The following is a 14743-nucleotide window of genomic DNA, read 5'->3' as shown; positions in this document are numbered from 1 at the left end:
ACTGAGACCAAAATTTGGCTCACTGGGATCCATAGCTAACTAAGAAGGTATCCAAAGACCAAAGAGTGGACACTATACGTTGTTCTTTCTGTACAGATGAGACATGCAGGAGTATTTCTACAGACGCATGACAAGACATTACCTTTCAAGTCACTGCCATTGCTGACCTTTCAAATTCCTTCATGGAGAAACAGAGCCACGCAGATGTGTGTGTGAATAGTCCAAACAGGAGTAAAAAGGCACATTTATGTTTTTAACATTTTAAAAGGAAGACAAAAAGTCGCAGCTGCCAACACTCCTTTTTTCTCGCTCATGTTGTTGGTTTTTTTAACCTTCCATTGCCTTTAGTTTAAAGATAGCCTCAAACCAAAGGACGGGCGACATAACCATTGGGTTCTTCTGCTTCCGTGCAAGCATCAGAGCTACCACCAAAGGGCAGCTGTCTCAAAATACATATGGAAAGAGAAGATCCAGATCATTTCCCCAGCTGTTCTGGAATCCCCGCTTTCAGGGAGTTATCGTGGGTCAAAGCAAAAGAGATTAGACTGGACACTCTTAGAGTCAATTTTTCCTCCACAGAACCCTGTCACTCTGGGCAGATTTCACTATGGTTGAAATGCACCACAAGAGGAAAGTTAGCAAAAGGCCCGTGCACCACTTACAGTCTATTCGGTGGGCTTACGATGGATTCAAGCTGCGCCCAAGTGCCCTGAATTTCACCCTATAATTTGAGTTGTGAAGTGACTCATTGATACCATTTCACTCCATACAATTTGCTTATGCTCCAGTTTACGACGAGCTCCGTTTCATTCCTTTCAAAGACATAATAAGGAGAAAAACGATTCTATCAAAAATATCTGTTTCCCTGTCATGTATGTTACTTGGGATACTTCTCAGTGAGCACACGTGTGTCTTTGCTTTTTCTCTGAGAGAAAAATCATCACTACTATATTTTAAAACACCTCTAAGTATGACCTAGTTCCCTTTCCCCAAACACACACATACACAGGCCTAACCAGAGCGGGGTTTGCCAGGGATTTGCTCTGTTCAGCTAGGGTGCAATTGACCCCATCACAGTGGGTCCACAGATGCCCATGTTGCCATTTAACACATGTTAAGGATTTAAGGGGTGCCCTGAGTCTTTTTTTGTGGGCTCCTGCGCAGGTCCAAGTTGCACCCTTATTGCCTATTTGTTTTGAACTCCCGCAGTAACCATGGAGTCTGTGCTGATTTGACTGACAGAAAAGCTGTTCGTTATGAACTGAACTCTGCAAAGTCCTTGGAAGGTCACCTGTGTTTTTCACATACCGATTTCCATATAGGTCACATAGCTGTGGTTATCACTCTACTCTCAGAGTGGGAAATTCACCCCTGGGCAGAGTGCCTTTGCAGTCCAACTTCACCTGCCCAGTGCTTACAGCAGGCCTCCCCCAGGGGTTAAGCTCCAATTAAGAGCCAGGTGCTGCTCCTTTTGAAATCAGAGGGTTTTGTCCTTGGCTTTAATGGAGTCAGGTTCTGACCCTAAGACTTAAGTGGCAAGAAGACCTTGTGGGGCGCTTTGCACGGAGATGAATTTCCACAGTGGTCACTCAGCAATGCACCTTCTGAAAGTATTATGTGATCCTGCTCTCGCCTTCCTGGAACACATTCTTCACTTCTCTCCCTACATAGCAGCAGCAACATTCAGAGGCATCCACCTGGCAAAGGACCCAGGTGGCACCATTCGGGAAGTCCCCAGCATCATTTGATTCTAGAGCAATGAGCCAGCTCGGCAGCTCGCTCTCTTTAAAGTCTGGTCCCTCTCTTTTACAGAGGCAGCAGTGGTTGCATCTGCTCCCTGGGCAGCCCAACGCCCAGAGGCTCTTGTCACTGCTGGTCTGCGTTGGCCTCACAATTAACTGCGTACACAATTGGTTTGACATATTTAGAGGAGCTCCTGACTCCCCTGCTAGGGTGATATTCTAACATAGGATGCTCTTATCACCGTGGCAGTAGCACAGCTCGCCAATTTCCCTACCCCCACCCCAATTTTTTAATAATGTTAGACAATAAAATAAAAGAGTTTTGAAAATTTCTATTCAGCCGCCTCTCCCGTCTGCTCCGAGCCCTGCGGGTTCTTCCCATCATTCTGGATCATCTGGACAATGTGCGTTAGGTCCAAGCTCCGGGTGAGGATTTCAAGGAGCACCTCGTCCTTCTGTACTCCCTCCATGAACTCCTCCAAGGAGAGCTCACCTGTTTGCCGGAACACATGCGAAGAGGGTTCTGTTAAATCCTGCCCCCATTTCCGCTGACTTCAATGGGCCTTGAATGTGGCCCAGAGGAATTATGTAGACACAACATAAGAAAGGGCCTAGCCATGGTTCTCGGCCCCCTGCCAAATAAAATTAAACTACTTGCACAACCTCAAAGCCACGCCACTCCTCTCCACAGCTCCAATCGCTCTCAAAACCCACCTCCTTCCCAGCCTCTGTGAACAGAAGCAGCTTGCAGTGTGCCCTGAAGGACAGTAGACCACAGGGCCATTTCTGACCAGCGGAGGGGAAGCCCGTCTGAGGGCTGCAGGCCTCTCACAGAGAACCATCAACGGCCAGTTCCCTCTCCTTTTGAAAGAGGGGTGTCATAGAATCATAGAATATCAGGGTTGGAAGGGACCTCAGGAGGTCATCTAGTCCAACCCCCTGCTCAAAGCAGGACCAATCCCCAACTAAATCATCCCAGCCAGGGCTTTGTCAAGCCTGACCTTAAAAACCTCTAAGGAAGGAGATTCCACCACCTCCCAAGGTAGCCCTTCCAGTGCTTCACCACCCTCCTAGTAAAAAGTTTTTCCTAATATCCAACCTAAACCTCCCCCACTGCAACTTGAGACCATTACCCCTTGTTCTGTGTTATTGGGATCTCCTTGTTCTGTCCAGCTTGAGTTCCTCTGATCGCACCTGTATCAGTATGGCACGAGTAGAGGGGCAAAGTCCTACACCATTGAGGCCTTATCGATCAAAACTAGCACTAGAAATACAATCTGGAACCAACAGGATTTATTTACTGAAGGAGAGAGATAAAAAAAAGGAGCCTATCTCCCTGCCAGGCAGTCTAGGACCGTTCTCTAAAAGTTTCCAGTATCGTTTTAAATCTCCCCAGTCAAAGGGTTTCTACCAGTCCTGTTGGGAGACTCTTCCCAGCGGAGTGCATGACTCACTCCAGAAGTTTATCTTGACATTTCAGCTAAATGTTTCTCTTTCTTAATCTCATCCTCTGCTTAATCCCCCTAGTGGATTCTGGGCCTTTGGGAATATGGACATCTAAATTCAAACACTATGACAAGAGCTTGAGATGCTGGTGTTACACCCCCATGCTTATTTTGGAACTGTTTAAATAGGGCTTCTGATTTTCGGGTTTGAATTTTAGGTTTTAGTGTTGTTTGAAACAGCACTACATTAAAGTGCACAGAGGAACAAACACATTAAACCAGGGGGGTCTATAACAAGGATACAAAGCTTAAAATAACAAGTAAGTCATTTTTATACATACTATAAAAAATTAAGTAGATCGTGTTTAGACAAGAAATTTGGGGAGTACCTGAAAAAAATCTCACACCCCTGAAAACCCCCGATTGTTGGACATCTACATAGAACTCAAAAATTGCTAACAGTAAACCCTGAACAATAAAATTAATAACCCCTCCCCCCCAAAACAGAAGCCCTAGACATAAAGCCAGATTCATGAGGCAGAATTTGGGGACTGTTTAAACTCTCGGGATTGGTAGAAGCAGAGCACATTTTGACATAATCCCACATGACATTCTGATAAGTAAACTGGAGAAATGGGGGGTTGGCGGAACTACCATTAAATAGATACCTAATTGGTTAAACAACCGCAAACAGCGAGTAACTATTAATGGAATGATGTTAGATTGGAAGGAGGTCTCAAGTGGAGTTCCACAGGGATCTGTACCGGCTGTGATGTTGTTTAACATCTTTATGAATGACCTGGATGTAGGAATAGAGAGCATCCTGATCAAATCAGCAGATGACACAAAGCTGGGGGGTGGGGGTTGCAAACACTTTGGAGGACAGAGCTAAAATTCAAAGGGATCTTGATAAATTGGAGAACTGAACTATTGACAACAAAATGAAATTCAGCAAAGACAAATGTAAGGTGCTATACTGAGGGGGGATAAAACAAATGCACAAATACAGAATGGGGGATAACTGGATTGGCGGCAGCACTGCTGGGAAGGATCTGGGAGTTGTGGTGGATCACAACCTCCACATGAGTCAACAGTGCGATGTTGTTACAAAATAAAGAAATGCAATTTTAGGTTTAACAGAGGCTTAGCATGCAAGTCATGGGAGGTGATGATAGTACCGCTCTACTCGGTGCTGGTGAGGCCTCAGCTGGAGTATTGGGTCCAGTTTTGGTCACCAATGTATAGAAACTGTATACCAATGTATAGAAACTGGAAAGAAACCAGGGGTGAGTGACAAATGATCAAAGGGACGGAATACAAGCCATATGAGCAAAGGCTGAAGGAAGTGGTATATGTTTAGTTTGGAAAAGAGGAGATTAAGGGGGGACATGATAGCGGTCTTCAAATACTTGAAAGGCTGCCACAAAAAAAGATGAAGAAAAGTTGTTCTCTCTTGCCACGGAGGGCCGGACAAGAGACAATGGGTTCAAGCTACAGCATAGCAAATTTGGATTAAATCTCTGGGAAAACTTCTTAACTGTAAGAACAGTAGGACAATGGAACAGATGCCTGGGGAAGCTCCTTCACTGAAGGGTTCCAAAAGGAGGCTGGAGCCACCTGTCTTAGATGGTTTAGACACAACAAATCCTGCATCTTGGCAGGGGGTTAGACTAGATGACCCTTGCAGTCCCTTCTAACCTTATGATTCTATGATTAAGAGTGGGAAATGTATAAGCACCTAGAGTTCAGCCAAGGGGGGAACAGGAGAGGACGATATGGACAGGTTAGATGGTACCTGTTTCTTCTTAGTTTGCTGAGACCTTGAACAAAATTTAAAAGGACTGGGGGCTAAATTTCCCCTCGCACTCTAAAGCTTTTTGGCCAGATCTTCAGATCCTCAGCTGATGTAAATGGCCATAGCTTTACTGATGTCAATGGAGCAACAGCTATATACCCCAGCTGAAGATCTGGCTTTTCAGATGCTTTCAGATCCATTTTTGACAGCTCTGTTTCTGGGCATTCCAGGAGTTTGCAGTAACTTGGCAGGAAGAATTAGGGTTAGGGTGTTCAAGTTAGAGCAAAAAGAAAAGGAGTACTTGTGGCACCTTAGAGACTAACCAATTTATTTATTTATTAAGGTGCCACAAGTACTCCTTTTCTTTTTGCGAATACAGACTAACACGGCTGCTACTCTGAAACCTGTCATTAAGTTAGAGTAGTGCTCTCTCAGGCATATAAAGTTCCTTACCGTCTCCATTAATATCGATTTTATCAAACACCATGTCTGTGAATTCCTCAGCTGTCATTGTTTCGTGACATCGGTTAATGGCTCGAATAGCCTGGAGGCAAAGAAGGACATAGAGAACATTTAATGAGCATGTTGGGTAGATTTATGAATCTGTGGGCTATGCGTAGCAAAGGGGAGTAGCACAAATTACCAAATTTTCATGCAATGGGTTGGGTTCTCAAAGGGATAACAAGTACATTTTTTAAAAGATTCAAATCAATTTAAAATACATTAAATGCATTAAAAGATTAAGTAGGTACAGAGGCACATTGGGATAATTCATAAACCTTTGACGTCTAGAAATCCTGTTTTAAATCCTTAGTGCGAGTCTCAACCTAGCCTTAAATTGATGTATCTAAACAGCCCAGACTGGAACAGAAGGGATTGCTGCAGGTGAGAACTGGAAGTTACATGGGGAGATGTGTGGAGGCTGAGGGTTGAGGACTTGGACTGCAAGGGAATTCCAGTCCATCAGCACAGCAGTGCGGGAGAGCAACTGGCACAATGCATGCCCACACCAGGCTTGGCACAAGTCACTGCTGTAATTCCCAATTTGTGCCTAACTGAGCCTGAAGGTCCTTCTGCCCAGTATTGTGAGTGGACTAAAGATTTGGCCAATGCTTGCGAATTTGCCAGTTGACGGCGCACAATTACCTCTCTGGCTTGGAAAGTTCTCCCTTTGGAAATGTGTTCTTATGGCCTTTCAATCTCTGTACATTTGTCTAATGGCTGATATCCAAGGTGCTATGGCAACACAGTTATTGGCTGAAGAAAAGCGAGGCAGAGCAGCAATTGCTCACCTTGATGATATTCAATAATTCTCCTCTGTCAATGCAGCCATTCCCATCCACATCATAGAGCTTGAAATACCATCTCAGTTTCTGTTCCACTTTTCCCTTCAAGACCAGGCTCAGAGCTGCCACGTATTCCATAAAATCAATGTAGCCATCCTGAAAAGCACAAGAACAGGGCTACATCAGAGGTGAGGATGCGTCAGACAGACAGCTTTAAAGGTTCTGTCTGGTATCTTTTGGAACAGCTGACTGCGTTTCTGTAATAAAACTGGCATAATATTACTTACCTTTCCCTAACTACTGGACCAGATCCTAAACTGGTGTAAACTGGCTGTAGTTCCTGTGAAGTCAATAAATGACGCTAATTTATACCTGCTGAGGATCTGGTCCAAGAAGTGTAAAAGCACTTTGAAATCGATGGTACTTATCTGGCCCCCATCACTGTAGTATCTGAGCACCTCACAATCTTTCATGTATTCATCCTCACAACGTCTCTGTGAGGTCTGGTGGTGCTATTATCCCCATTCTACAGATGGGGAACTGAGCACTGACAGACTAAGTGACTTACCCCAGTCTGGGGTGGAGTAGAGAATTGAACTCAGGTCTCTAAGGGCTGTAACCATTAGACTATCCTTCCCATTTAACCAAATCATTTGGTAAAAAAAACTAAATACGTTCAGATGAATTATTACTTTACTAATAAATACTACGAATAAATATTATTATACAGCAAACTGTAGTGATTTCTCTCTAATAGTGATGGGAATTGGGAAACCCAGTTGTGTGTCGTTTGGGAAAACATTTCTTTTTTTAATTTAGACATTTATTTTTCAAATTTAATTAAGTTCATGTATTTTTAACTATTGCAAATGGAAGCCCAGGCTGTTCAAATAATCAAGAGTCGTGCTGGTAATCCATTCTTGCCTGGTACCCAGAAGGACACAACAAAACTAAAGCCAAACTCAAGTTTTGCTGGAGCAAATGGAGCCTGAACCTCAAAAGTGCAGGGTGCTATTTTTGATCGAGGAGGCCTAATTTGGTGGAGGGGAAAAAAAAAATCAGGCATCAAAGATTTCCTCTGCATTTCAGCAAAACAAGGGTTCTCTGGGGGGACATTCGCCCCCATGCCAAGGCTAGCCCAGGGGATCGGCAACACTTAAGTTCCACTTAAAGACCTATTTCGCAGGCTTACCTGGTGCCTATGCCTTGTGCCGGTCCCCCTGCACAGGGGTGAATTGCATCTGCTCTGGATCAGGTTTTCTGTGTCCTGCTGCATTTTCCAAATTTGAATAAATATGCAAACCAAACAGACATAAGGACCTAGAGTTCAACGGCTCTATGTGAAACTAGCAGAGGTGAAGGCTTGCGCCCTCTCTCCAGTGCATTTTGAATGCAAGCAGCAGTTCGTTTTAGTTGCCCCAAACACCTCCGCCCCAAATGTGGTAATTTTTAAATTTGCAGATGCACAATGTGTTAATAATCAACAAGATCTCAGAAAGAACAGGAGGACTTGTGGCACCTTAGAGACTAACAAATTTATTTGAGCATAAGCTTTCGTGAGCTACAGCTCACTTCATCGGATGCATGCAGTGGAAAATACAGTGGGGAGATTTATATACACAGAGAACATGAAACAATGGGTGTGACCATACACACTGCAAGGAGAGTGATCACGTAAGGTGAGCTATTACCAGCAGGACAGCGGAGCGGGGGGTGGGGGGCGGTGGGGAGCTTTTGTAGTGATAATCAAGGTGGGCCATTTCCAGCAGTTGACAAGAACGTCTGAGGAACAGTGGGGGGTGGGGGGGACAAGCATGGGGAAATAGTTTTACTTTGTGTAATGACCCATCCACTCCAGTCTCTATTCAAGCCTAAGTTAATTGTATCCAGTTTGTAAATTAATTCCAATTCAGCAGTCTCTCGTTGGAGTCTGTTTATGAAGTTTTTTTGTTGAAGTATTGCCACTTTTAGCTCTGTAATCGAGTGACCAGATAGATTGAAGTGTTCTCCAACTGGTTTTTGAATGTTATAATTCTTGACGTCTGATTTGTGTAAATTTATTCTTGTACGTAGAGACTGTCCGGTTTGGCCAATGTACATGGCAGAGGGGCATTGCTGGCACATGATGGCATATATCACATTGGTAGATGTGCAGGTGAACGACCCTCTGATGGTTTGGCTGATGTGATTGGGCCTTATGATGGTGTCCCCTGAATAGATATGTGGACACAGTTGGCAATGGGCTTTGTTGCAAGGATAGGTTCCTGGGTTAGTGGTTCTGTTGTGTGGTTGCTGGTGAGTATTTGCTTCAGGTTGGGGGGCTGTCTGTAAGCAAGGACTGGCCTGCCTCCCAAGATCTGTGAGAGTGTTGGGTCATCCTTCAGGATAGGTTGTAGATCCTTGATGATGCGTTGAAGAGGTTTTAGTTGGGGGCTGAAGGTGACGGCTAGTGGCGTTCTGTTATTTCCTTTGTTGGGCCTGTCCTGTAGTAGGTGACTTCTGGGTACTCTTCTGGCTCGGTCAGTCTGTTTTTTCACTTCAGCAGGTGGGTACTGTAGTTGTAAGAACACTTGATAGAGATCTTGTAGGTGTTTGTTTCTGTCTGAGGAGTTGGCGCAAATGCGGTTGTATCGTAGAGCTTGGCTGTAGACAATGGATCGTGCGGTGTGGTCTGGATGAAAGCTGGAGGCACGTAGGTAGGAATAGCGGTCAGTAGGTTTCCGGTATAGGGTGGTGTTTATGTGACCATCGCTTATTAGCACCGTAGTGTCCAGGAAGTGGATCTCTTGTGTGGACTGGTCCAGGCTGAGGTTGATGGTGGGATGGAAATTGTTGAAATCATGGTGGAATTCCTCAAGGGCTTCTTTTCCATGGGTCCAGATGATGAAGATGTCATTAATGTAGCGCAAGTAGAGTAGGGGCATTAGGGGACGAGAGCTGAGGAAGCGTTGTTCTAAGTCAGCCATAAAAATGTTGGCATACTGTGGGGCCATGCGGGTACCCATCGCACTGCCGCTGATTTGAAGGTATACATTGTCCCCAAATGTGAAATAGTTATGGGTGAGGACAAAGTCACAAAGTTCAGCCACCAGGTTAGCCGTGATATTATCGGGGATACTGTTCCTGACGGCTTGTAGTCCATCTTTGTGTGGACTGTTGGTGTAGAGGGCTTCTACATCCATAGTGGCCAGGATGGTGTTTTCAGGAAGATCACCGATGGATTGTAGTTTGCTCAGGAAGTCAGTGGTGTCTCGAAGATAGCTGGGAGTGCTGGTAGCGTAGGGCCTGAGGAGGGAGTCTACATAGCCAGACAATCCTGCTGTCAGGGTGCCAATGCCTGAGATGATGGGGCGTCCAGGATTTCCAGGGTTATGGATCTTGGGTAGCAGATAGAATACCCCAGGTCGGGGTTCCAGGGGTGTGTCTGTGCGGATTTGTTCTTGTGCTTTTTCAGGGAGTTTCTTGAGCAAATGGTGTAGTTTCTTTTGGTAACCCTCAGTGGGATCAGGGGGTAATGGCTTGTAGAAAGTGGTGTTGGAGAGCTGCCGAGCAGCCTCTTGTTCATATTCCAACCTATTCATGATGACGACAGCACCTCCTTTGTCAGCCTTTTTGATTATGATGTCAGAGTTGTTTCTGAGGCTGTGGATGGCATTGTGTTCTGCACGGCTGAGGTTGTGGGGCAAGTGATGCTGCTTTTCCACAATTTCAGCCCGTGCACGTCGGCGGAAGCACTCTATGTAGAAGTCCAGTCTGTTGTTTCGACCTTCAGGAGGAGTCCACCTAGAATCCTTCTTTTTGTAGTGTTGGCAGGAAGGTCTCTGTGGGTTAGTATGTTGTTCAAAGGTGTGTTGGAAATATTCCTTGAGTTGGAGGCGTCAAAAATAGGATTCTAGGTCACCACAGAACTGTATCATGTTCGTGGGGGTGGCGGGGCAGAAGGAGAGGCCCCGAGATAGGACAGCTGCTTCTGCTGGGCTAAGAGTATAGCTGGATAGATTAACAATATTGCTGGGTGGGTTGAGGGAACCACTGTCGTGGCCCCTTGTGGCATGTAGTAGTTTAGATAGTTTAGTGTCCTTTTTCTTTTGTAGAGAAGCAAAGTGTGTGTTGTAAATGGCTTGTCTAGTTTTTGTAAAGTCCAGCCACGAGGAAGTTTGTGCGGAAGGTTGTTTTTTTGAGAGTATCCAGTTTTGAGAGCTCATTCTTAATCTTTCCCTGTTTGCTGTAGAGGATGTTGATCAGGTGATTCCGCAGTTTCTTTGAGAGCGTGTGGCACAAGCTGTCAGCACAGTCTGTGTGGTGTGTAGATTGTAATGGATCTCAGAGTATCTGCTGGGCTTAGAGGTTAATTAAACCGAGAGAGCTCTTCTGTGCTATGAGAATCTCTTTATGCAATACAGTTATATCTCAGGAAGCAAAGAAGAACAGGCTTATCCAGATGAAATCTGATGTGTCACCCAACGCTATCCCATCCATGTGCATATGTAATTCTTTTCACTGCTAATGGGATTTGCATGCAGACGTCAAGGGGAGAAGAGAACTCACAAAGAGCATATAGAATGGGGTCTTGCGCTGTAATCTTTTCCCTCTGGAAACCTGGGTTCACGCTTGGTCAGGCCACAACAGGAAAGGGGTTTTAGCCTCATTTTTCTACTTAGTTACATTTGCCCCACACTACAGTTGGATACATTCAGCTGGAGGGGCTTAGTTCAGGGGAAGTTACAGGTCAGGACAGGTGTATTTGCAGCAGCGCTATGCAGGAGGGAGCTTGCTCGTCACCGTCCTGGCTCTAGGTATTGATCTTTGACAGTCACAACTTCTTAAACTGCCACAAGGCATACTCCCAAACATATTTCAAGTGAAAAATGGCACATTGTTCAAAGCAATGGTAATTCCTCGGGAAGTACAGGCCATGTACTGTCATGGAATCAGCCCACTGCTCTGGGGGCCCAGTTAAAGAACAGATCATCTGCTTTATTCCACAGTACTGAATTGCAGACATGCTCCTGCAAGGTGCAAGGAGGCTCCAAAGATGTCTCTTCCCACCTTGGAGTTCAACACACTTTTCAACAGACAGCTCTGCAGGGGTCCCATTCTATGCAGCCTGGACAGTAATCTCCTGTATTTCACCTACTGAAAGCTTTCTGTGTGGGTGAAATTAATTCCTGACCAGATGGCCTGCACAAGGCTTAGGTGACACTTAAATCTCAGTTAAGCCCTAGGTCAAGGATTTCAGCAATGGACAGAACTCACGTTTTCTGCACTGGGTTGAATTTTAGACACAAACTATTGGGATGAAATGAAACCTCAGCAAGGGGTGATGGATGTTATGAATGGCAGTTTGTGAGACAGACAAGGTGCGTGAGGTAATATCTTATTGGACCAACCTCTGCTGATGAGAGAGACAAACTTCTGAACTTACACAGAGCTCTTCTTCAGGTCTGATAGATAAACAGAAAGCCAACTATTGATAGGGCCATGCCATTACGCAGTCAATTAGACCCAAATAAACCCTCTTAAATAAATAAAGCTACCTTACGCACCACTTTCTTATCCTGAAAAGGGGGAAGAGCCACTGAGGCCTCCACCACTGCCAATCTGTTCTATATGGAAGGTGAACAGATACCATGGTGAGGCGCATCAGTAAACACCCTGAAGACAGGCAAATCCAGAATCACTCTAGTGATGTCACTTCCGGATTTATATCAGTGTAACAGAGACTAGTTAATTATGCCTAGATAGCAATTCTTTTCATTTCATTTCCTGCTGAAAGCTCCTTATAAGTTGATGGGCCTGATTCACTCCTGCTTTACACAGAGAATTATGTGGGTGTAACTCCACTGAAGCCAATGAACTTGTGTAGGCATAAGACTGGCCATGCAGTAATGACTCGGGGCCTGCATATCGAGGGATCTTTCAGCCAATCACTGGGATGCAGACATGGCAGCCAAGGAAGTGATTCTGGTTAATAACAAATGTTTTCCAAATATGGCCTGATATAGCCCATTCAAGTCTTTCCATTGACTTGAATGGGCTTTGGATCAGGCCCATAAAGGACACTGTTAAAAAATAATCTTAAAGATCAGGTCTTTCTCCCTCTGAAGACAGTGGACATTTAGCTACTGATTTCAATGGGAACAAGATCGGTTCCTACGACAAAGCACAGCATCCATTAGTAGCAATTGCTCTACCCAAAGCCTCAGTGAGTCATTTGGTGCTTTTGCTCCTAACAGCACCTTGTGACAATCATGAACGAATTTAGCAGGAGCAAGTAATTAGACATTTTTAAAAGCTGCAAAAAGAGAAGACCAGCACAAGAAAAACACAGCTGTATAATAAAACAAATCCAACAACAATAAACATAGAAATCAACAATAAATAAATTTTATCTTTGCCCTAAGCCACGGAACATGCCATACTGAGTGGATGTGGAACTTACTGTTGCTCCATCAAATGAATGTGGCACTTTTGACTCAATTTCTTTTTACTGCCGTGACATTAGACAGTTTGGGATTAAAAGGTAGTTTACTTTCAAGGGATTAGAAACCAGCAGCTAAAATAATTCTTTTAAAGTTGTATTAAACAGAAATACCTACAATTCAAATAATTTAAAACTAAAAAAGATGGAACATTTGTTTTGGAAAGATTCCCTTTTCTTTTACCTGCATTCATATAACAGAGTCATACGGGACATTCATGTCAAATACTTTCACATAAATATATTTATATGACCTTGATTCTCTACCATCTTGCAAATTGTTCAGACATTTAGACCTGTGCAATATGAGTGCAAAGTAGGTGCAAAATGCTACCAAAACTGGTTTTGGAGAGTGGAGAATTTGGATTTGATAGTGTTTTACACCCAGTTGGCCCTTTACATGGGTGTAAATGACTACATAACATGTAAGGCAATGGAAAGACAGGCCATATTTATATATTATTTTTATTTGTATTATCAGAGTACCTATGGAACCCTAGTCATACACACACACAAACACATACATATCCACAGGCACATACATATTAAATAGCGATGGTAATATTTACCTTATTAAAGTCAAATGTCTCAAACATTTGCTCAATGTATTTGTTTGATGCTGGACTCAGATTTTTCAAACCAAAAAACTGCTTGAACTCATGCAGGGTGAGCTGGCCTGAGGGACACTCCGTCATGAACTTCTTATACCATTGGTGGCACTCGGTGGCACTCAGTTCTTCCACGGATTTCCCATCCATGTTCCCCATTTCCACACAAAGAGATGGTCACGTTTTTTTCAGGAAGAATGGAAACTTTGTAGACTTCTCCTTCTCGGTTGATGGGGGTTTGGTTGGTTTTTGTTTTTTTTTTTCAATTCTACTTTTTGTCTTAAAGTTTCAAAATCAGCTGGTGTCACAGGAGTTACACTAATTAGAGAACCCAAACACCCAAGTGCAAGATTTTTCTAGTTCACTGTCATGGGTCACAGAGCTGCAAAAAGGCACCCCTCCAGAGAGAGTTTCACACTTCCTAAAGTGAATTTAAAATCGCAAAACCCTCTTCAAACAAGGACCTGACATTTAAGTATGCAGCAAATCCTAATCCAGCCAATGAGGAAGAGCCAGTGATGGGATCCCAACTGGGGCATCCAGAGTTCAGGGTTAAAATAGAAAGGAGGTAAAATGGGAGACCTGCAGATTACAGGTAAGATTATGGTGGCAGGATTTGCTCCAAGCATAATCTCCTAATCCACTTCATTTCTGATTTTGTGTCTGACCATGTGAGTGATGACTCTGATACTAACATCAGAACAAAAGAGAAGAGAGTAAAGTACTCGGAAGGCCCTTTGTTAGTCTGTCCTTTCACTTCTCCCCTCGAACCCATTATAGTCAGAGGGTTTCCAAAAGTGGCCAACAACCCGAGAATGAAAAGTGAGACTGGGGAGACGAACACTTCAGCTCCTGTCACATGTGTTTTGCTGGGGTTGATTTTGATGGCCTAGAACAACACCAAGGAAAGAGAATCATCCTGAGCACTAACCAGCAGCCCTCCTAGCAGAGATTGGGTTCAGGGGGCAAATCTCCAGTTAATAAATTGTCATAGCTCCACTGATTTCAATGGCATTATGACACTTTACACCAGCTAAGGATCTGCCCGCCAATTATGATGTGCCTCAGAGATATGTGAAAAGGTCTTAGCGTGAATGAGAATTGGGGCCAATGTTGTTTTCATATCTAAGGTGCAACAAACAGAGAAGAATTAACAAAAAATTTATCCTAAAATGTGTAATAGGCCAAATCCTCAGCTAGAGTATAAAATTAATAGAGCTACCTGGATTTACACCATAGTATTCATAAATATTTTTCTCTTCTACACACCTTCAGGCAAGGAGCCCAATTTCTGAACATGGCCTGATGCTGCTTTCCCTGGATTTATGCAGTTACGAATAATAAAAGAAAGGCTTCAAATTAAATGTGTGCAGGCTGGTTACACTT

At 44.0% G+C, this 14743-nt stretch overlaps 1 protein-coding gene across 1 annotated transcript; it reads right to left on the bottom strand.

Annotated features, from left to right (window-relative positions):
* Positions 1-310: 310 nt before the first annotated feature.
* On the bottom strand, positions 311-13532 carry GUCA1A (guanylate cyclase activator 1A). Its single transcript, XM_074936184.1, has 4 exons — positions 13319-13532; positions 6275-6424; positions 5436-5526; positions 311-2235 (listed from the first exon to the last, which is right to left on the bottom strand). Exons 1-4 carry the CDS (start codon positions 13514-13516, stop codon positions 2075-2077), a joined length of 600 nt encoding a protein of 199 aa, XP_074792285.1. The 5' UTR covers positions 13517-13532; the 3' UTR covers positions 311-2074.
* Positions 13533-14743: the final 1211 nt, after the last annotated feature.

The sequence above is a fragment of the Natator depressus genome, chromosome 21, assembly GCF_965152275.1.
Source record: "Natator depressus isolate rNatDep1 chromosome 21, rNatDep2.hap1, whole genome shotgun sequence".
In the NCBI taxonomy this organism is placed as follows: domain Eukaryota; kingdom Metazoa; phylum Chordata; order Testudines; family Cheloniidae; genus Natator; species Natator depressus.
This window is presented reverse-complemented; position numbering and strand designations above follow the sequence as displayed.

Bases quoted from the DNA above. Each gene is read 5' to 3' on its own strand.
- GUCA1A (XM_074936184.1), bottom strand. From the start codon at position 13,516: ATGGGGAACATGGATGGGAAATCCGTGGAAGAACTGAGTGCCACCGAG. The intron at 6,425-13,318 runs GTAAATATTACC...TGTGCTTTTCAG, and splicing joins AGACATTTGACTTTAATAAG to GATGGCTACATTGATTTTAT. The intron at 5,527-6,274 runs GTGAGCAATTGC...CTTTGCCTCCAG, and splicing joins AATTATTGAATATCATCAAG to GCTATTCGAGCCATTAACCG.